Source organism: Neltuma alba, unplaced genomic scaffold (genome assembly GCF_004799145.2).
Source record: "Neltuma alba isolate B1F8T4 unplaced genomic scaffold, ASM479914v2 tig00010859_pilon, whole genome shotgun sequence".
Taxonomy (NCBI): domain Eukaryota; kingdom Viridiplantae; phylum Streptophyta; class Magnoliopsida; order Fabales; family Fabaceae; genus Neltuma; species Neltuma alba.
In genome coordinates this window covers 16,703-38,503 of record NW_021635653.1, presented here as the reverse complement: position 1 = coordinate 38,503, position 21,801 = coordinate 16,703, and the positions used below count along the sequence as shown (strand labels likewise).

At 34.5% G+C, this 21,801-nt stretch overlaps 5 protein-coding genes across 8 annotated transcripts; 2 read left to right on the top strand and 3 right to left on the bottom strand.

Moving 5' to 3' along the window:
- The first annotated feature begins 122 nt into the window (after positions 1-122).
- Positions 123-1,715, top strand: LOC114759537 (protein TIFY 5A-like). The gene is made up of 3 exons (XM_028948734.1): positions 123-193; positions 371-506; positions 1,455-1,715. The coding sequence occupies exons 1-3, from the start codon at positions 123-125 to the stop codon at positions 1,659-1,661; spliced, it is 414 nt and encodes a 137-aa protein (XP_028804567.1). The 3' UTR covers positions 1,662-1,715.
- Positions 1,716-7,367: 5,652 nt separating this feature from the next.
- LOC114759539 (uncharacterized) lies at positions 7,368-9,342 on the bottom strand. Its single transcript, XM_028948738.1, has 3 exons — positions 9,144-9,342; positions 8,117-8,196; positions 7,368-7,775 (listed from the first exon to the last, which is right to left on the bottom strand). Exons 1-3 carry the CDS (start codon positions 9,261-9,263, stop codon positions 7,706-7,708), a joined length of 270 nt encoding a protein of 89 aa, XP_028804571.1. The 5' UTR covers positions 9,264-9,342; the 3' UTR covers positions 7,368-7,705.
- Positions 9,343-11,084: 1,742 nt separating this feature from the next.
- Positions 11,085-12,443, bottom strand: LOC114759536 (receptor like protein 29-like). The gene has a single exon (XM_028948733.1). The coding sequence runs from the start codon at positions 12,441-12,443 to the stop codon at positions 11,085-11,087; it is 1,359 nt and encodes a 452-aa protein (XP_028804566.1).
- A 2,717-nt stretch (positions 12,444-15,160) lies between these two features.
- Positions 15,161-19,427, top strand: LOC114759535 (protease Do-like 5, chloroplastic). Of its 2 annotated transcripts, none has more exons than XM_028948730.1 (8): positions 15,161-15,480; positions 15,808-15,954; positions 16,525-16,587; positions 17,102-17,191; positions 17,338-17,460; positions 17,817-17,910; positions 18,493-18,567; positions 19,062-19,427. In XM_028948730.1, exons 1-8 carry the CDS (start codon positions 15,220-15,222, stop codon positions 19,166-19,168), a joined length of 960 nt encoding a protein of 319 aa, XP_028804563.1. In that variant the 5' UTR covers positions 15,161-15,219; the 3' UTR covers positions 19,169-19,427. The 2 variants fall into 2 exon arrangements, with proteins under 2 accessions (XP_028804563.1, XP_028804565.1); XM_028948732.1 differs by having other exon boundaries at positions 15,162-15,480; positions 17,817-17,904.
- Positions 19,428-20,087: 660 nt separating this feature from the next.
- LOC114759538 (uncharacterized) lies at positions 20,088-21,502 on the bottom strand. Of its 3 annotated transcripts, none has more exons than XM_028948737.1 (2): positions 21,044-21,500; positions 20,088-20,173 (listed from the first exon to the last, which is right to left on the bottom strand). In XM_028948737.1, the coding sequence occupies exons 1-2, from the start codon at positions 21,391-21,393 to the stop codon at positions 20,140-20,142; spliced, it is 384 nt and encodes a 127-aa protein (XP_028804570.1). In that variant the 5' UTR covers positions 21,394-21,500; the 3' UTR covers positions 20,088-20,139. The 3 variants fall into 3 exon arrangements, with proteins under 3 accessions (XP_028804570.1, XP_028804568.1, XP_028804569.1); XM_028948735.1 differs by lacking the exon at positions 20,088-20,173 and adding an exon at positions 20,294-20,751 and having other exon boundaries at positions 21,044-21,502; XM_028948736.1 differs by lacking the exon at positions 20,088-20,173 and adding an exon at positions 20,635-20,797 and having other exon boundaries at positions 21,044-21,501.
- Between the last annotated feature and the right edge of the window lie 299 nt (positions 21,503-21,801).

Sequence of the window (21,801 nt, the reverse complement as noted above, 5' to 3'; positions counted from 1 at the left end):
CTCTCTCTTCTTTATATGTATCACTACTCTCATTTCATCCGTCTCCAGTATTTTTCCCCCTCCATTATCACTCCTTCTTCTTCCTCTTGACATCCCCAGGACGACATCGTTTTCGAAGATCGATGAGGAGAAACTGCAACTTGGAACTTCGTCTCTTCCCTTCTCAGGACGATGCCGGCTACAATCACCCCATGTAAGATCATCATCTAATACCCAACCTATTCTCTTACTGATGATTTACTATAATATGCAGCAAATAAATAATTTTTTTTTGTTGTTGTCAATTATATTGCCCGCTTTACATATTAATGAACTGATATTTTTAAAAATGAATCATTTTTTTTAATTTGTTTGAATATAATGGATGAAGAATCATGGGAGGAGAAGGCAATAATAATAATGAGAGCAGTGAGATGATGATGAGTGCAGAGGATGAAGGGCAGCAACAGAAGCTCACAATTTTCTATGATGGCAAGGTCTGCGCTTCTGATGTCACCGACGTTCAGGTCTGTGTCTCCCTTTTAATTTCTTTCCAATATATATATAGTTCATATCTGAACATGATTGCAGAAAGAATTATAATGAGGTCTCAAGTAAAAAAATTAGAAAAACAATTGAAAAACAAGTCTTAAAGATTGTCATTTTTATTATAGGATTTATCATTATAAGCTGTTGAGATTGTTATTGGGACCTTTTAGTAATTATTTTTTTTCGTGGGACTTGAATGTAATTCCGCATGGTTATATTGACTAATTCCTCTTTCAAATTAAAATTTGGATAAAAAGAGGGTGCCGTTGATTGTTGAGGATTAGATTCGGAGAGATTTGCTTTTGACTGTTATTAGAATATATATATATATATATAGAGAGAGAGAGAGAGAGAGAGAGAGAGAGAGGGGAACGTGAATGAGTTGATCCATCCAGGAGAGGTTGAAAATGAATTGTGAAGGTAGGTGGGGGTGTGTATGTATATAAACACACACACACACATATATATATATATATATATATGCAGATATTTTGATTTTGATGTGAGGGTTAGAGTAGAGAAAGTTTCAAAGGAAGGAAACTTCATATATGACAATTGAAATCCGCACGCAGACTGTTCAATTCATGAGGAGCACAAGGTGTTCTAAAATATTCGGTGGTCCTAGGTTGCTCATCATCATCAACTACTGTCAAGAACTGTCATTACAATCTTCTTATTATTTGACTGATAATGGATAATAGTAACATTATTAACTGTTAACAAATCAGAGATAAATTTTTTTATCCCTAAAATATTTATAAAGGAGCAACCAACACCTAATTAATAACCCGCTAGGAACTTCATGATGAAAGTAGGGTCTAATTAGTTTAGGGTGTTTTAATTCTATTCTTTTTATTACTAGTGTAATCATAATTTTAGATTATTATTATTATTAAAGGATAATTATAACATGAATAATAATGCAGGCGAGGTGGATAATGAAGGAGGCGAGTAAGGAAATGGAGGAGAAAATGAAGAGATCATTATCACTTCCCTCATCATCTTCTTCGTCTTCAATCTCTGCAAGTCAGATGTGTAGCCCTAACACTGCACTTTCCATGAAGAGATCTCTCCAACGTTTCCTTCAGAAGCGAAAGGATCGTATCCACGAATCATCCCCTTACCATCCTTAATTAATTAAATCCTTCTATCACGTTTATATATATATACACATATATATTAATGGCTTTGTATATATATTAATTATGAATCACGTAGTACTTCTTCACCAGCCAATTGTCACTCTCACTTTGGCTTTTTCTTCCTTTATTCATTAATAGATTCTCTCTTTGTTTTTTTGTATTTTATATATATATATATATAGACAGTTTTATTCTGGACACTACCATCGATCTAGCTTATTATCACCTTTTTCTTCCTGCTTTATTCCTGTCCTTTTTCTCTCTTTATTCTTGTAATTAACAGTTAAATTAAAGCACGTTTTGATCTACATAAAGTATGAATATATGCATTGCTTTGGACTGGGATTAGGGATCCTCGATTAAAGTTTTCTTCCTTTTTCTTAAAAAAAATATAAAATATCACGTTTTTTTTCACGTGCTGCAAAAAAAAATATAAAATATTTCCTGCATATATGGGTATATAATAAGCTTCATATTACTCCTCTAATTTTATTTATAAGTCACTTCCAACATGTTTCACACACATATACTAAGAAAAACCTTAAATTTTATTAACTCTTATTTAAAATTTAATAACTTTTAAACTTTATCCCTGTTTAATATACATCATACCTTATATAAACAAAATCAATACAATAATAAATAAAGAGTAAAATTATACATCCATATAAAAATATTTCTTTCAGTACCCTATAAATAAAACAAAAAAAGATCTTCTCTCACTGGCCTATATATATATTAGGGATCCTCGATTAAAGTTTTCTTCCTTTTTTTTTAAAAAAAAAGTAAAATATCACGTTTCTTTAACGTGCTGCAAAAAATATATATAAAATATTTCCTGCATATATTGGTATATAGTAAGCTTCATATTACTCCTCTAATTTTATTTATAAGTCACTTCCAACATGTTTCGTACACATATACTAAGAAAAACCTTAAACTTTATTAACTCTTATTTAAAATTTAACAACCTTTCAACTTTATCCCTATTTAATATATATCATACCTCGTATAAATAAAATCAATATAATAATAAATAAAGAGTAAAATTATACATCCATGTAAAAAAGTTTCTTTCAGTATCCTATAAATAGAACAAAAAATGTCTTCTCTCACTGCCCTGTATATAAATAGGACTAGAAAAGTATGTGCTATTCTATAACAAACTCTCGTTATTAATATTATTACTCCCTCCGTTCCTTATTATAAGAGATGAATAACCGAATTACGTTGATCAAAAAAACAGTTAAAATTAGTTAAGAACAATTAATGTGTAAAAAGTATAATTTTTTTTCCAAAAATACCCTCATTAATAAGGAGAGAGAGCATGAGAGAGAACAATAGTAAATTCTTAAAAGAAAGAGAAGTGGGAAGGAGAGAAAGTGTGAGTTGGAGACAATAAATATGGGTAAAATAGGAAATCAACATAAAAAAGTAGAGACAACTTTTAAGTGTCTCTTATATTTAGGAACATGGTATAAGCATCAAATATCTCTTATAATAAGGAACGGAGGGAGTAATATTTTAAAATGTACTTAAATCCTCATTTGAATTGAATGAAAGTATATTAAGGTTATAAAATTAAGAATCTAAAAGTCTTGTCTACACTACACATGTTGCCATTAGGGGTTGAGGGAATCGAATAATGGTGCGTGTAAAATATGTGATTATTTTAATGGCACTCTAATTGATTGAATCTTCTGGTCCTGGATTAGCGCCACACAAAGACATATAGACCTGCAAGTGATTTGTCTGATTAACAACATGACCAATCATTATCAATTGATGAATTAAATTTCGTCTACTTTTAAAAATGATCGAAACACACTCGAAAAACATGTGATTCAACCACCCCGCCACCATTAATATATCATCAATAAATTTGCACATATATATATACATATATATATATCAGGTGATATACCTTTTTTTTTATTGAAAAAAAAAATCAGGTGATATACTTCTCAGCTCTTTTAACCACACATGAAACGAGAGATTAATTATATTTTTGTTAAGCAATCTACTCGTATAACTCATGCATTTATGTGTTATAAATAATTACTATTTAAATTCATGTACACATGTTGATAAAACTACTAAATAACCTAAATTACAACAAGATCCAATAATAACAGAAGACATCTTTATTTTAAAGGCTAAAGTATACATCTAATCCTTTAACTTTGTACAAGGTTTCAATTTAGTCCTTTAATTTTAAAAAACATGCATTTAAGATCTCAATATGTTTAACTCTAAAATCATTAGGCTTCAGTGATGATTTTTTGTAATAATCATGAATTTTTTGAAAATTAAAGTTAATATGTTAGCATTTGAGAATATTTTATTAACATTTAAGATCTTAGTATCATCATTTTTTTTTTTAAAAAAAAGGGTTAAAAGACCAAATTAAAATCTTATATAAAGTTAAAGGACTAAATGTATACTTTAACCTATTATAAAATATCATCAAATTTTAATTCCACCTATTAATATTATTATTTTCATGAATGAAGGATAACATGATATAAAAATAAGAAATATTTTACTAAAATTGAAATGGATTTTAATTTGAGCCAGAATTGAATGTCACAAATCAACTATTGATGATATTTAATTAATCTGTATGAGAACATATATGTGAGTCACTTTGCTAGTTTAGTGAAATTTGTGGTGAAACCAGCATGAAAAGGATAGTCAAACGTGATGGTTGGATTGGGGGGGGGGGGAATAATTCTATGCATCTACTTATTGAATTAATTAATAAGACCTAAAATCATAATGACTTTAACTTGATTTTTCACTTCTTCCAGCAATTTTTTTGTTGACCAGCTCTTCTTCCAGCAATTAAAGACAGACTCCCATAAATAGGACATTTCCACATGTTACATATTTTCTAATAACAAATTGCAAGGAACAAAAAACCGGACCGGACACTGAACCGGTTAAGGTAGTGGTTCAAGGGTTAGTGGGTCAGACCGGGGTCAACTCGGATCAAACCGGTAATATTAAAATAATATAATTTAATTGAAGATAAAAAAATACAACAACAATAATAATTGCTGCCAACCAAAAAATTAAGAAATATAATAATAATTTAGTTGTAATAACATTAAGAATGTTTTATTAAATAGTATGTATTACACCCAAGCAGCTCTCCTCAATTTTCTTTTTAACCGGCCTTCCCTCCACTATCTTCAAAATTATAGTATTTATTTATATATAATTGATATATATATATATATGGATTAATGGGAGAAATGTCTGTTAAAAAAAATAAAGATGAGATGAATGAAAAATCACATCAATGCTTCGAAGAACGAAAAAGAAGGAAAAAAGTTGTGCTATAGCCTGCAAGTCCTCAGCGAATAGTCTGCCACTCTGCCCATACAATATCTTTTTCTAAAAAAAAACAAAACTCTCTGCAGTGTTTTGATTTGACTTAGAACTCCAGAACTTATGCCTTTCTTCCCTTCACTTATTTTTCCCCATCGATTCTCGTTCATCTTTCTCTCAAGTTTGAATATATTTTTGTTCTCCTCCTGAACTCCTCCTCCTAAGCAGAAACAGGCTGGACATGGCAGCAATGATGCTTGCAAAATCAACACTCCGACATATGCGCTCTGTGCTTCCAAGAAAAGTTTGGCAAGTTGCTTTCCTCTTCCCTACCTTTTTCTCCATTCTTCCTCCTTCTCGCCGCTGTCTCTTCCGCCCTCCTCCTCCTCTTTCTTTTTCTCCTCAAACTTCTAATTTCTGGTTTTTATTTTTAAAAAAAGAATGACCCAGTAACCCATCTAACCCAACGAGTTGACCGGGTTATTACCGAGTCACTACGGTTCGAACCGGTTCATACCGGTTCAAAAATTTTCCGGTTCATAGCATGAACCAGACCGGACAAGTGGCCGGTTCACCGGTTTCCGGTCTGAACCGGCCGGTCCGATCCGGTTTTTTGAACATTGACAAATTGTGAACCGTTTTCGACGTGACGTATATACATAAAAGATAAAATCAAAATTAAAGTATATATGATATCAAAATATCATGTTTGGCTGGTCAAATAAATGTTTGTGTTTGGTTCTGGGGAATAGAAAATAAAAAATTACGGTTGAAAAGCCGCTTTGATTAAGAGTAAGTGGGGAGGAAAAGTTTTACTTTTTGAGAAGTACTGAAATTCATCTTGTTAGGGTGGCTGGGAGTCTTAAGTTCTCGAAGATTAAGACTCACATGCAAGAAGAAGTTGAATCTCAAGGTGAAAATAATAAACTTTAAAAAACATGCATTTAAGATCTTAATATGTTTAACTGTAAAATTATTAGGCTTCAATGATGATTTTTTGTAATAATCATGAATTTTTTGAAAATTAAACTTAATATGTTAGCATTTGAAAATATTTTATTAACATTTAAGATCTTAATATCATCATTTTTTTTAAAAATCAGGGTTAAATGACTAAAAATATACTTTTTAAAGTTAAAAGACTAAATTAAAATCTTATATAAAGTTAAAGGACTAAATGTATACTTTAACCTACTATAAAATATCATCAAACTTTAATTCCACCTATTAATATTATTATTTTAATGAATGAAGGATAACATGATATAAAAATAAGAAATATTTTACTAAAATTGAAATGGATTTTAATTTGAGCCAGAATTGAATGTCACAAATCAACTATTGATGATATTTAATTAATCTGTATGAGAACATACATGTGAGTCACTTTCCTATAATTGATTACAAGTTATTCCTCCGGTCCTTAATATAAGACCCAATTGTTGAGTTAGTTTTAGTTCTAAATGTAAGACCCATTTCTCATATTTATCAATTTTCTCTAAATTACCCCTATAGAGACTCCCTCAACCATAATCAAGTAGTAGAAGAAGATTAGGTATAAAGAAAGATGATTATGATATTTTAAGAAAAACATGTGACATTTCTTATAATTAACTAACTTAACTAACATCATTAATATAATCAAATTAGTTAAATGGGTCTTATATTAAGGACCGGAGGAGTATCAAGTCCAAAAAATACTACTTGTGCACATTCTTATAATTTTATTTATAAGTCATTTACAGTATGTTTTATTAAAATTAAAAAAAATTTCATTAACCTTGTTTTAAAATTTATTTTTTTAAAATTTTACTCCTATTTAATATATATACTTTTTTTTTTTAATGAAATAACAGTTTACACCACAATAGCTCTAATTTATAATTAGGACTGGATGGAGGAGTGACTTGGCTTCATCATTGTCGCACCATTTGGGCGGTTGGCACATCCCCATTCCGTGCGTATCTATGACCTTTTTGTCTTTTTGATAACATAAATGTGGGGTTTCCACTTTCCAGTACTGGCCAAGACTATCATGGCCTGAGAGGAATGGCTCCTCGGATATGGCCCTTGTGGCCTTGAACATATTGGAAATCTAAATATCCCGATCAGAATGAAACTAGAAATGGGGCATATAATTGGGTGTTGAGATATATTTGAGTTTTGAACAAGTCATTGAATGGGATTTTCCTAGTATTATTGCCAAAGTTAGGGAAGAACTACTTCACTCAACTCTGCAGCTTACATGTAGTCATGAGATGCACTGGGTGAGGGTGAGCCATAGGATTTATGTAGTTCAGGGCTTTTAATTTGGGAAAAATATGAGGCTTGCAATATATGACATCCAATGAAATGAACTCGAAATAAAACCGGTACCATCAAAGATTTTTCATTAGATTATCATTGGCAAGTTTTATTGGGAAAGCAAGTTCCAGCAGTAGAACAAATAGGCACAGGGTGTCTAGTTTGTATTCAAGAAAATAGGAGAGGTGTAAAAACTGATGCCCCCCCCCCCCAAAAAAAACCTAATTATACGACATTTTTGCAGTCAAAAATGAAAAAAAAAAAAAAAAAAAACCAGTAGCTTCACTGATGCCCGAACTACTTGAATTTTCATCCACAATCAAGCAGCAGTTGAAATTTATGGATCTCATAAGAAACTCACGGCCGAACTTGTTCTTAAGGCCTTTGTAGAAGCTTCACTACTCAAGTTTCACCTCTCTCTTTGGAGGATCCAACTGCAAATAAGTATAAGGCTCTGTTGGTTCTTCCCTGCAATTGCCAAACATGTCATAAGCAGTGCCATAAAGCGAAAAACATGATGTAAATGGAAAAACTTCATGGCAAAGACAAGAAACGTAAATATGAATTGAAATGTGAAGGGCAGTCTCAGCCCTTCAAGCTAGCACTGCAAGTTTCAAGAGTTCTAGACTTCTAGTTACTATTAATTGAGCAATTAGCAGATGGCACATACTATATAACACAAGCACACGTTACATATCACTAGTGATAGGTTTCTGTGATTTGAATGTTCAGGTAATTTACAAAGTCAATAGTATAGCACAAAAGGATGTGCTAAAGGTTATATTTGTCTGGGGGGGGGGGGATCTTACCCAGGTTTTGAGCGCATGCACCGCCAGAAGAGCTTGAAAGGTCCGGGAACTGTCTTGAATGGGTTTCCCTCAAAGCAAGCCTAACGAATAAGCAAATGAAATGAGCTCTGTCTTAGGCTTGAAACTCACATGGCAATAAGGAGGTTGCGTAAAACAAATAAAGAAGATATGAGAAAACTTGTAAAATCAAAGAGAACATGCAGAAATTGACACATACTTCAAGCCAAGAGAAAAAATTAATCAAAACTACATCCAAAGGGATCAGTTCGGATTTCAGATGGGGATGATTTTTCTCTTAATTAACCCGCCATAATTTTATCTAGGGAGCAATCCAGGAGTAAAATTCTATACGCACCAAACCAATGCCAGGAGCGTGGCCTTAAAGATTAACTAGGATTTATTAGGAGGTATAAGCCCTGGCTAAGTAGCTAACCAAAGTCAAATGCATCTGACACTAATTTTGAATCCCATATGTGAATTCTTTTTGTTTCTTTCCCAAGCAAGCTGTTTACCATCTTCACTCTATCATGTTTTGGTCTCTGCTCTATTTCACTGCAAATGCACATCTAATGATCTATTTGGGTAAGGGGAAAGGGAGGCATTCCCTTCCTGCCCCCTTCTCTCCCATAGACCTTGTGGACACAGGATCTATCATCATCTCATTGCGAAAATGCAGACTGCAAAATAAGTCAATCAAGCCCCAAAACAAAAATTTCGTTGCATAGTTTACAAGGACTATTGCGAGAGACAAAGATCAATAAGAACACCATCAGCCCAGCGGAAACTATTCGTTCGTTTCCCATAATCTGCTATGTGAAATTCACTCAAATGTAAATGCGAGAGCTAGTGATGAGACATTAAAACATAACGTCCCCAAAACCAAAAATCAGTAAAAAGCAAATCCAGTAAACTTGAAAATTAAAAGGAAAATGCAAATCCCAATTGTATCATTAGCGATATAAAAGCACTGAATCAATCGAATAAAGAAAGAACGTGAAGCATGGAGAAAGGGTTTTGTAAATCGTACCTGAACGACATCCTCAGCTCGGTCGTTGCATCGGTGAGCCTTAGGTTGACGATGGTTTCCTTCTGAAACTCCCCATGGACTCTCTCTCCTTGGGACGGGCCTCGTCTCTGTCTCGCTCATCTTCCCCTTTCTTCTGCTTCGCTTTCTTTCTTCAACTGCGAGTGGGAACCGCAGTGTTCATGCTGTGAATCCGCTTGGGGGATTCAGATCGCGGTCCGCTGACCTCCGTAACGGTGTCGTTTCATTCTTCCTTCCGAGGACATTAAAAAATACAAAAGGAAGCAAAGTATGGGTCGGGCACCTCAACATGACATATGAACCCCAATGCGGAAATCGTGGCCATTGAACTAGAAAAAGGGTGGGCCGAGCCCAGGATAAAGGTGGGCCCATCGGGGCTCCGGTCCAGAAGTCCTGATACTTTAGATTTAACTATTTCTTTAGCTCAAATTCAAATGACCGAAAATAAATGTTTAAAAGATTAAAAGAAAATATTTTAGATTTCAAATTAATTAATAAAAATACAAGTCTTGAAAGAAGAAATATACATTTTAAAAACATTGAAAACCGGAAATTAAATACTATTTCAGGTTAAAAAAAAAAAACAAAGAAAGAAAACGTTTCCAACCAATTGCTAGTTTGAAGTTGTAGGAGGAGACAAAAAGAGTAACGGCTATAATTGTTTATTGAGTCAGAGATGACAAGTGAGTTTGGGTAAGAAGAGAAAGATCAAAGAGGCCTTGAAGAGGATGGAGAAGTAATGAGAGGATTTTTTTTTTTTTTAATTTAGAGGCATATGTACTAATACCTCGTCACAAGTGGGATTGTTGAATTTGCGGGGGTGACTTTTTACTTAGAAGAATAGTTTACGAGGTCATCAGCTAGGAGAAGAAGGGTTTTAGAAGGCAAGGAAGGAGAATTAATGTGTTGGAGCAGAGAAATGCGTTATAATTTTTCAAAATACCAGCACTTCTTAAATCTGTAATTTCATCAGTAGGATGTTTTGAGAAGTTGTTTTTTTTCTTTTGTTGTTTCTTGTAACTCTGTTGAGTTTAGTACACAGTTTTTCACTTGAAGAAGAAGAAGAAGAACAAAAGTGGTATGAATAGCAAAACACAGATTTTGTCCAAGCAAAATAGGAATCTTCTGAATTGTGAGGTACCACATTATTAAATTATTTCTCCTGGTTTTCAGGCTGCTCATGCAATAAAGCGTAGCAGACAGTAGGTAAAAATTGGGACCTGTTCTTTAAGATTCTCTATGTCCCTCTCCACACCCAAACAGTGTCTCAAACTCAAAGTGAGCATCTCAGTCCAAAAAAAAAACAGAAAAAAACCTCAAAGTGAGCATCTTTTTCATTGAGCAAGCAACAATAATGTGTGCCTGCTTCTTAAATATCAGAACCGACACTTCTGCTTCTCCTTCCCTTCCTTCCCAAAGGCTGCTCCACACAGTAACACACTCCTCCCAGTTCGACAGAGACAACACTTTACTTGAGACTTGGAAAGAAGGACACTTGACAGCTTTTTCCTTAACCTCACAAAAATCAAACACAACAGTCCAAACTTTAATCCCATCTCATCATTCCCCTTGCAACCAGCCATGAACCATCACAGTACTGTATCTTTATGCCAATTTTGCAAGATTTCACTTCGTTTGTAAACTATTCGTGGATAATTCAAAACCCAGCCACAGCTGGAGGCCAATATTAGGACTTAGGAGGACTTACTAAAAGTTGTGTATTTTATAATCAAGTCATACTTTTTAGTGTGCTCTATATAGCAGATAAATATCTTTATATACAGTCTGACCCAAAAAAAAATCTTTATACACAGATGATGCCTGACAAGAAAATGACCTATGAATATATCTTAATGAGATAAAGATTCAGTATCCAAAGATGGATTGAGTCAAGCATTTCATAAAAATATTAAGTTTTGAAGGTTACAACAAGAAGAAAAAGGAGTAGATGACAAAATTAGTAATTAAAGCGAACAGCGTGACTTCTAGATGCAGCCATGATGATGAGAAGCTTGAATACTGAGTTGGCTTCATTTCTGCAGGGTCCTCTGGAGGTTCATCAGTTAAGGATTTTCCATTTCCGGGTTTTGAGCTTAAACAAGCAGGGATTTCCAAGTATGATGAGAGATTCTCCTTGTTTGGCTGATGGCTTATGCATAGCTCACTGTTTCCTCTTATATCCAACCTTTCGCCAAGCTTCTCAATGAAATCATCAGGAAGTTCTATGACTCCACTCAGCTTGTTGTGGCTCAAATTTAGCTGATCCAAGTTTAAGAGTGATCCTAAACTTGGAGGAACCGGTCCACTGAGACTATTGTTATCTAAGGAGAGAGCAGTTAGGTTCTTCAGGGTAGAAAAACAATTGGGTATGCGGCCAATCAAACCACACCCTGAGAAACTCACTGATTTGAGGTTTTTAAGGTTGCCTATGAACAAGGGTATCCTTGCTTTTATGGGGTTACCATCAATGACAAAATATTCTAAAACCTCTAAACTGGATAGCGTCTCCGGAATAGGCCCGCTTAGAAAATTATGACTCAGATCAAGCAATACTAACCTCTTGAGTTTTCCCAAGTCGGAAGGTACTTCACCAGTAAGCCTGTTAGAATTCAAATCAATCTTCTGCAGATCTTGAAGTTTCCCAAGAGAAGAAGGCAAGTTCCCTTCAATCTCATTCCCACTCAGGTCCAAGATAGTCATACTCTTCAAATTACCAATGTCCTTAGGGATTGGACCACTTAAGTTATTGTAACTGAGGTCAAGTTGCTCTAAACAAACCAACCCACCAATCTGTGGTGGGATTTGACCCTGTAGGTTGTTTTGGGACAAACTCAAGACTCCAAGTCTGGCAGCCTGTCCCAAACTTGGAGGCAACTCTCCGGAGAGGGATGGGTTAGATTGCAAAGCTAGGTGTTCCAAGGAAGAGAGAGATCTAAAAAGTGTAGCGGGTAGTGTGACTGGGGAAGACACAAAGCAATTGAAAATTGAAAGGGTTTTCAAATAAGGTAGTTTCAGCAACGACACAGATAGGTAAGCAGAAGATTTACAAGGTGGAGATACTATATCAGGACCAACGTGGATCTCTGTGACGTGAAATACTTGCGGGTCATCATCACTAACCTCGCATTTCACACCAGGCCATGGAGTGTCCGTACAAGGTTGTGGATGCTCTTGGACCCAGTCGGGGTCCTCTAGAAGAGCACCCATCACTTGCAACAGTCCCAGTAATTCCTCTTCTTCCATTGCCACTTCATTTTTCAGGACACTGACCCCCATTGCCATCGCTTCACCAGTAAACAAAAGGAGCCCAACAAGAAATAGGTGCACAGAAGCCATTTGAGAGAATGCCATACCGCAAGGTGGTTCAAGTTGAGAGTTTTGGAGATTATGGAGACAACAACAGCCCAGGTTCTCATGAGCTTTATGGAATGTCGCTGATGGCAAAGGAGAAGAACGTGAAGCGAAGTACTTTGTGTCATTGTTTGTGTCAGCGTGAATGCTGCGAAGAGAGACCAAAGCTGTCGCGTTTGCTTCCCACAAATTGCAATTTTGAGAGTGACAGTGTGAGTTTGTGAGGGAAGGCGAGAGAATCCGGGGAAAGAGACAATGGTCATAATAAGCCAATACTGTAACAATTTAATATGGATTGTCATTTGTCAGGCAGTTCAATTTTCAATTAGTCGATCATCATTAAGCTGGTTCAATCTTTTTCTTATTAAACAAGTGTCTTCGTATATTCTTGCTATATATTCAAGGCTTTGACCTTGTTATGTAGCTTCAAGATTTATACTCCGTCTTTAATATAAGACCCATTTAATTAATTTGATTAGATTAAGAAAGTTAGGTAAGTTAGTTAATTATAAGAAAAATAATACATTTTTCTTAAAACACCATAATCGTCTTTCTTAATACCCAATTTTCTTCTTCTATTTGATTATGGTTAAGGGAGTATCCATAGGGGTAATTTAGAGAAAATTGATAAATATGAGAAATGAGTCTTATATTACGGATCAAAACCAATTGAAGAATTAGATCCTATATTAAGGGCCGGAAGAGTATTATCAATCTCCTGCATTTCAAAAAAGACTCATCCTCATTCATCCATCCCCACCATAGCACACGTTATTTAGCATGGCATTATTAGAATATTTTCAACCTACTTTAGGATTGAGACTTATTTTTGTTAAGTCGGAGCGTTAAAGTTAATTGATATTTGAACTTCTGCTTTCTTCTGATGAAATTAATTACCATCCTAATTAACAGTTTGTTAGTTTTTTGCCTTTTTTTCTTAGTTATTTAAAGCAGTTTATGTTCTTATTATCTTATTGTAACTTCTTTTCTTACACATCGTTTTATTTGTTTTTCCAAAAACAATAATTAATTATTTAAAAGTGACTAGTTATTGTCAATTTTAAGACAAATAAAAATTGCAAATGCGTTTTTGAATTGATTAAACGTACTTAAAATATATTCTTTTATTTTGCAGTTCGAATGTAATGCCATTCATGTTGACAATGTTGATTATTCAAGTGATATTGGGTTTTATGAGTTTGATTTGTTCATAAAAATCCGAATGTGTTTAATTTACGCCGGTTACGGCCTTTCAATTAATCAACAGGCAGCTTCAGATAGCTCCTCGGACCTGTTCATCTCCTTAAACACATCACCGGGTACTTTACCCAGAGACGCAGTAATATGATCATACCGCTCATGCTCAGACCCCAAAGCCTTCCCCACAAACCTCTCAGCATTATCGTACTAGCTCCTATATCTAATATAAAAATTAATTTAACATTTAATTTATTTTTTAATACAAAATTTTAATCTATTTTATTTTTCATATTTATTCATTTTTTTAAAATAGTTTGCACATGTTAAATATTTTATTTAATGATAGTTCTAGTTAATATATATTATTAATAAGGGTATTTTAGGAAATATAACATTTATTTATTATAAATAACTAATTTAGTTAATTTTCTTAATCCAAATTAATTAAATAGGTTTTATATTGAATATTGGATGTAGCATTTCTAATGCTTCAAGAGTTTGAATGTTGTTACATTCTCAAAACTCAAACTGAAAACCTTATACTCTATTAAGCTAATTGAATACTACCTTCAATCCTAAATATAAGAACTAATTGATTAATTTGAATAGAGTAGGAAAATAAGTTAAGTTGGTTATTTGTAATAAATAGGTATTGTCTTTTTTAAAACATTCTTGCTAATCAAGTTATTAGCCAGAAGTCTAGAATTACTATTATTAGAAAAACTATCTTAAAAAAATAAATAAATATAAAAGACAAAATAAATTGGGTTCTCATATTTAGCATCACAATAAAAATCAAATAAGGAGCAGAGATAGTATTAAATAGGTCTTTCTTTTTCCATCAAGTTCTTTAGAAAATATAGAATATTACTTCTTTTGTTAACAAGACTGTTGTTGTAATTAATTAAAACAAAAAATTATAAATAAAAGCTATTAAAATATAATATATCTTTTTTTTAACCAGGGAAATATAATACTCCTCCTGTCCTTAATATAAAACCCATTTAACTAATTTGATTAGATTAAGAAAGTTAGGTAAATTAGTTAATTATAAGAAAAGTGACACATTTTTCCTAAAACACCATAATCATCTTTCTTAATACCCTATCTCCCTTTTTTACTTGATTATGGTTGAGGGAGTATTCATAGGGATAATTTAGAGAAGATTGATAAATATGAGAAATGAGTCTTATGTTTAGGACCAAAAGCAACTCAAGAATTGGGTCCTATATTAAGGACCGGAGGAGTATATCTTTGTCACCAAACTTTTCCCCTCGTTCAAATTCTGCTTGTAATTTCTTTTTGTTTTTTGACCGGAACAATTAATTTCTAATAAACGAACACTTATAAAACATACTCACTTGTAATTTTTTATATTAATTAAAGTTTAATTTCCTCATATAGAATCAACGTATAAAATGGCAAACGGGACCGGTGGGCGGTAGCATCTTATCCACATAGAAACCAGAAATGAAGAGACAGCGGGGACTTTTGTTCTGGGAATGCAATGGGGAGCTGTAGTACCATGGCACGGTTGGCAATGGCACTGGCTTCTCTCCAAACTACACTCTCTCCCTTGTCCTCTTCTTCAACCTCCCTTCCTTCTCTTTCTCTCACTTCGACACGACGAGCCATTGCCTTTGGTTCCTGCGTTTCACTCGCTTCTTTGCTCCCTCTGTCCAATCCCAATTCAACGCCGCCCGCACTTGCTCAGCTTCTATCAGACGAGCTTCAGCAAGAAGAAGACCGTATCGTGCATCTCTTTCAGGTCGTTTTCACGTTCCCCTTTTTCTCTAATTCACTTAATTTTGCTAATATGTTAATACCATTGATTTAGCTTCATATACCTCGAAGTTGGAATCGTTTGAATTTTTTTGATGTTCAATGTATACTCTGTTTTGGATTTATTTGGTTTAAAGGGTTTCTGAAGAATTTTCTATGTTCAATTTTCATGTGTCGTTTCTGGATGATTTTGTCTGTATGATTGATAGTAGAAGTGGAAAACACTGTACGGTTTGAAGTTGTGTTTAGAGGCTATTCTTTCTAACATTCTATGGACATTGCTTTATTGAAACTAAAATTCGTATCACCACAGGAAACTTCACCGTCGGTTGTTTTTATTAAAGACATTGAATTGGCTAAAGTCCCCAAGACCTCTAACGAAGTCATGCTGAATGAGGATGAAGATGCAAAAGTTGAAGGAACTGGTTCAGGCTTCATTTGGGATAAATTTGGTCACATTGTAAGCACTCCTTGTTCTAGCATATTCAATCGATCTGAAATCTTAAATTCTTTAATTACAAAAGGTTAAAATTTTGTATCTAGATCCTTACCTTTTTCAAAAGAAATTAGTCCTTGGCATATGAAACTGTTAGTGGACATTAGATTTCGCAGGCATGACCTTTTAGATGTGACTGTGCTTATTTATCTTATTTATCAGTTGACTAATAGTGATTGGCCAGTCCTTTCCCCATTTAGATTACATGGAAGTGTTCATCGTTTATGATTACTTGATGAGGAATACTGGTTATGATGTTGATTCAATCCAGTGGAAAGATTAAAATATGTATACATTTGGGTTTGGGCTTTCTTTCTAACATATGTATACTTAGGTCCACGCTCAACAATAACATTTTGAAATATTATTTGTCACCCATGCCCCATGGAACTAATATGCATCATGTTAACAATTTTTAGACATCGTGATGAGGAACCAACGACTGTCCGTTATGCACATATTCTCTTTTATTTTGATTTCACATATTTGCTTCTAAACTATTAGAATTCATCAATTTTCTTTTCTGCTGAACAGGTTACTAATTACCATGTTGTTGCTAAATTGGCTACTGATACTGGTGGTTTACAACGTTGTAAGGTTTTCCCTTCTGCTGTTAATTACATCAAAGTTTTTTCTTGGAAAATGAAGGAAATGTGGATGTCTTTCCTCTTTGTTGTTATCTGGGGGGAAAAAGGAGCAGTCTAAACAGTATGAGTTACTTTGAACATTATTCTGCGTCTTCAATTTTATTTTATTGTGGCATCCCCTGAAGTTAAATAGACCAAATGTTATTTTAGAGTGACGGTAAGCCGGTAGAGAGTAGAGGGGAATAAGCATGGCAGTTGAAAGTAGAAGAATGACTCCTACTTATAGCAACTGAATTGATGATGATAATAGATGGTACGATGAATTGGGATATGGTAAGCCTAACACAATTAAACTAAATCATTTGATGATTACAATAATTAACTTGATCAAAATAAGGTAACGCGGGAGGCAATGTGAGACTAGTGTTTCTGTTTGAAACAACCACTTATATCCAATAGTCATCATTTTTGTCAGTAGCAATTCTTCTGAGCGGAAATTCACACCATACTATTGCTGCCTATAGGTGTTTCTAGTCGATGCCAGGGGGAATAACTTTGTCAGGGAAGGCAAGATAGTTGGGTTTGATCCCGCATTTGATCTGGCTGTTCTCAAGGTATACACTGACCCCACAATTCCTACATACTGAAACAAGTATCAAGAGATTTAGACGGAACTATACGGATCAATCCAATAACACTCATTTTCCACTTTCCCTTACTGCAAGCCCCTGTCTCTCAAAATTACTTGTTCCATGTGCAGGTCGATGTTGGTGGGTACGAAATAAAGCCTGCTATTCTTGGTGCATCTAAAGATATACATGTTGGTCAGAGCTGCTTCGCTATTGGGAATCCTTATGGCTATGAGAACACTCTGACCACAGGGGTAATTTTCAGAAATTTAAAGTAAATGTGATATGATGTAATGAGAATTTCCCTATGCTGTAGTGAACTTTACCTTATCATGTACATATTGGGAAAAAAGAATCATAGATTCCTGGATGAAATTTCAAGAAATACTATTTATTTTCTATTTAAAGTTGCTTCCATGTTGAACTGAAGTTTCTCACATAGAACATATACTGTTGGTCCTTTTGTAAAATGCTTATTTGACTTTGTTATTGAAGGATGATGATGTCAACCGGAAAAAAAAAACAAACAAACAAAAAACAAAAAGATATAATGATCACATCACCCTCAATCTTCAAGATTGATGTGTATTGGCTGATGTAAATGCTTCAGGTCATCAGTGGTTTAGGTCGGGAGATTCCTGCACCAAATGGGGGAGCTATCAAGGGAGCTATTCAAACCGATGCAGCTATTAACTCTGGTAACCTTACGTTCGATTGAAGTTCGTTGTGTTAGAACCCCAAGCCTTCTATTCTACTCTTAGTAATTTGTTTTTTTTTTTTTTTAAAAAAAAAAGGTTAGTAATGGGGAGAAACGATACCTTGCTCCCTAGCATGTTGGACAAATTAAAGGGCAATCAATTCTACCAAATTTTCCCTGCACTAGGACTTGTAGTATTTGAAACTAGGTAACACTAGCATCCCAAGAGTTCATAATCTTATAGCTAAAAGGAGGTTCAACTGTGGCCCCATTTGTTATTTTGCGCCTATTTGAATCTCAGCCCCCTTTTTTGTTCTATCATGAACACTGTTATGTAATTACGTGCTTAGTTTCAGATAGGAATGCCGTCTTCTTCTTCTTTCTTATGCAAAAGTTATTCAAGATATAGAGAATCACGATAATTCCCGTTTCCTGACTCGATGACTCTTATGTGACATTATCGTGAGTTTACAACCTCAAATTTCAGCGATGACATGGCTTTCAGAATTTGGGTTCCTTGAATATTTGTCGGGACTAGCTAGGTATCATGGTCCGATGTTTAATGACATGAATTCGTGGATCTGAACAGGGAATTCTGGTGGACCATTGATTGATTCGCACGGTCATGTTATTGGAGTAAATACAGCAACATTTACTAGAAAAGGTATGAAAAATATTTCCTAGTTAATCCTGTTAAGATTACTTTCATAATGTTGCCTTTTCAGAAGTGTAAATAAATATTTTTCCCCCTTGTTTATTAGAATATGGGATAAATTTCTTCTTATGAAATTTGGTTAAATTATATTTAGCTAGTAACCCTTGTGCATAATATGAAATAGAAAGAATGGATTGCACCAATCATGATCCGTGAATAAATAATGCGACTTGATATAAGCTTTTTAATGAACATATATTTGTAAATGAACAATAAGGATTTGGCAATCTGCTGATGACCGATAGGGAAACTTGTTTCTGTAGCGTATTTGATGCCATCCTTGGTTGGCCAATGTGGTGTGTTTGTGTGAGTGAACCGTGAGGTGCATTTATGGAGTGACAGATTAGAAAGGCTAAAATATGCTTTGAATTTAAACCTTAAGAGTAGAACTAGTGGGTTAATGAACATGAAGAATAGTTGAAGTTGATGATGTTGCTTTTCAGGGACTGGAGTATCGTCTGGTGTTAACTTTGCAATACCCATTGACACAGTTCTCAGAAGCGTGCCGTACCTCATTGTGTATGGAACACCATATACTAACAGGTTTTGATAACCTTGGTTTTTGGGCTAATGTTCATCAAGTCAAATCCCATGCCTGTATTATCTTCTTCACTTATTTTTCTTTTGCCAGAACCATGCCTGTATTATCTGTGGCCAATAGTTAGTGTTTTGGTTTATCAATAGGTCACATCACATGTCCTTGAGATTTCCTTAAACTTCTAGAGTCGGAAACCGTGTCGGGTCTTCTGGAGGTTTGAATACGAAATTTGACATCTTTTATATAAACATTGACAATCGGTCTGCAATCACTTTGTCTGCCTATTACCGGTCGCATCAGAAATCTCTTACAGAATGTTGGTAGAATTTCAAAAGTAATGGGAGAATTATAATTAAGTATCACAAGAGGTAAATAATTATTAAAAGGTTTTAATAATAACTTGAACAGTTTGTAATGACAAATCCTACAGTGAAGAATAATAACTTCTGAGACTTGTTTCGTTATTTTTTTACTTCCACAGGACTTGATTGTAATTCTCCCAAAGTTAATTTAAACATAATGGTAAAAGACGATATTTTTCCCAATCCTTTTAACTACTTACTTTAAATTAAGAAAATGAGTTCCAATTAATCACAAGTTAGATCGCCCCACAGCGAAGCGTGAGTTAAAGAGGGCATTGAGGAACGGATGCCTGTAAACATATTTACATATGGAAAAACATAACAAGAAAAATCTATCCCACTTAAGTTTCTAGTAGGGAATTCCATTCCTAGTTGTTCTATAAGCCTATAATTTCTATGATCTGAATAGCCGCTTTAGAGGCAGGCCAAACAGAATGCAGCATGCTTAAAGCCTAACTAGGGGCATTTTAAAGCTAACGTATTTGCACTTATCATTATCTCCAAATACTACATGTTTTCACTTCCATCTGCTCCTCCAAATCAAAGCCCGGCAACTAATGAACTGGGTAACATTCTGACTTCCTCAGACAGGTAAAGTCCACAAAAATAAGGCAGCTGAGTTCAGTAAAGCACCAATTGTTTTCTTTTTCTTCTTCTGCTGAGGCGTTTTTGTAACTTCATTTCAATTAAACTATGACAGTGAATGTAGCATCGGTAAAAATATTGAGGAAGATAAACAGGATCCAAACATGCCATCAATCTTGACACGATGATCAAAACTTAAAACCCATGATTCAAACCTCCATTGCCATAAAAAAAAAAAAGGGCTTTATTGTTATGACTCTGATTTTGACCATATGAACAAGCTCTCCATGGTAACCCACTCTTTCCACACGGTCACATTGTGTGAAGATCTTTTAACTTCTTGGAGCAGAGAGCTTCTTTCACGAAAATGAAGAAAACAATGCATTCTTAGCTTCTTTTTCTCTCCATATGAAAATGAAGCAGAACGGGATGTTTTTAATGGCTTCATGCTCAATCATTCAGAATCACGCTTAGATTAGTCTAAAAAATATTTACATATGAGTGATTCCTAGTTTCAGAGGCAATGTAGATCAAATGATGCTCTTTGCTTCGAAATTAAGAATGTCATTTCCTGAACTTTCTAATGCGGGAGAGGGGAGAATAAAGCTTGTCCATCTCCTTTTATTGAAAGGGGCAAATTCCCAGTCCCTTGCACAAAAACTTGGTAAGCATGTGAACCAAACGGGAAGAAAGTCTGTACAAATAAAATCTTCTACATAATCAATTCATAGTAATTAAACAATGGGCCTTCCTTCACAATTGAAACCAGTGAAGAACCGCAATCATATCGTATCTGATGTCAAATTCGTTCAATGGATTGAAACCTAATCAACTGCTAAAATCCTAGATAATAAACAATACAACATTCACAAACCACTAAAACCTATAATCAATTCATAATCCTCAATCCAGAAATAGCGTAAACTGAAAAGGTACTCACTTTGCATTGAGTGATAGCAGTGACAACTGTTCGTCCACTGAACAATCCACATGGCAAGATGTGCGACATGAAGAAGGGATAAGAATAAGGCCAAGGCACCTCTGCTCCATCGGAGAAGGCGAGGATCGCCGTGTGCTGCGATACTCCACGGCGTCCTGGAGAATAATGTTCCCTTGCTTGTCCATACAGTAGAATCCACCCAAGAAGAACCTCCCATCTTTAATGCCTACAAGCATTCGACGGAACAGAAGCTTCTTTACCCGATTGACCCGATCCGAACTGATTTGGCGAGGACCGTCTGAGCTATTCTCCTGAATCCCCATCGAAGGTTGCTGTGTTTCTCGCTCCATCGTTTAGAGCTGGAACGGAGACCTCCCGCCAAAAACAGCGTAAAGTTTAGGTCTGACACCCTAGCAAGCTCTTGACGCAGGGATGGCCGTGTCCGCCGCGATGAATGTAAGAGAGAAATAAGTTGAGAATTGTTGTTTTTCTCCCATAATGTTTGAAAGTTAGGATCTTTTTATACGAGGTTAAGGTGTTATTTTAACACCTCAAAATATTTTTTAGGTATCCCCCAACACTCTAAAGCATTTTATACTGCATTCATTTAAAATATTTTTTTAGAGGCATTCAATATCCTAAAATATTTTTTTACCTTGATATTGAATATATCAAAAAATATTTTTACATATTGGGCGCACTTAAAATAATATTTTAAAATACTGGATACACTAAAAAATATTTTACAATTGACGCAC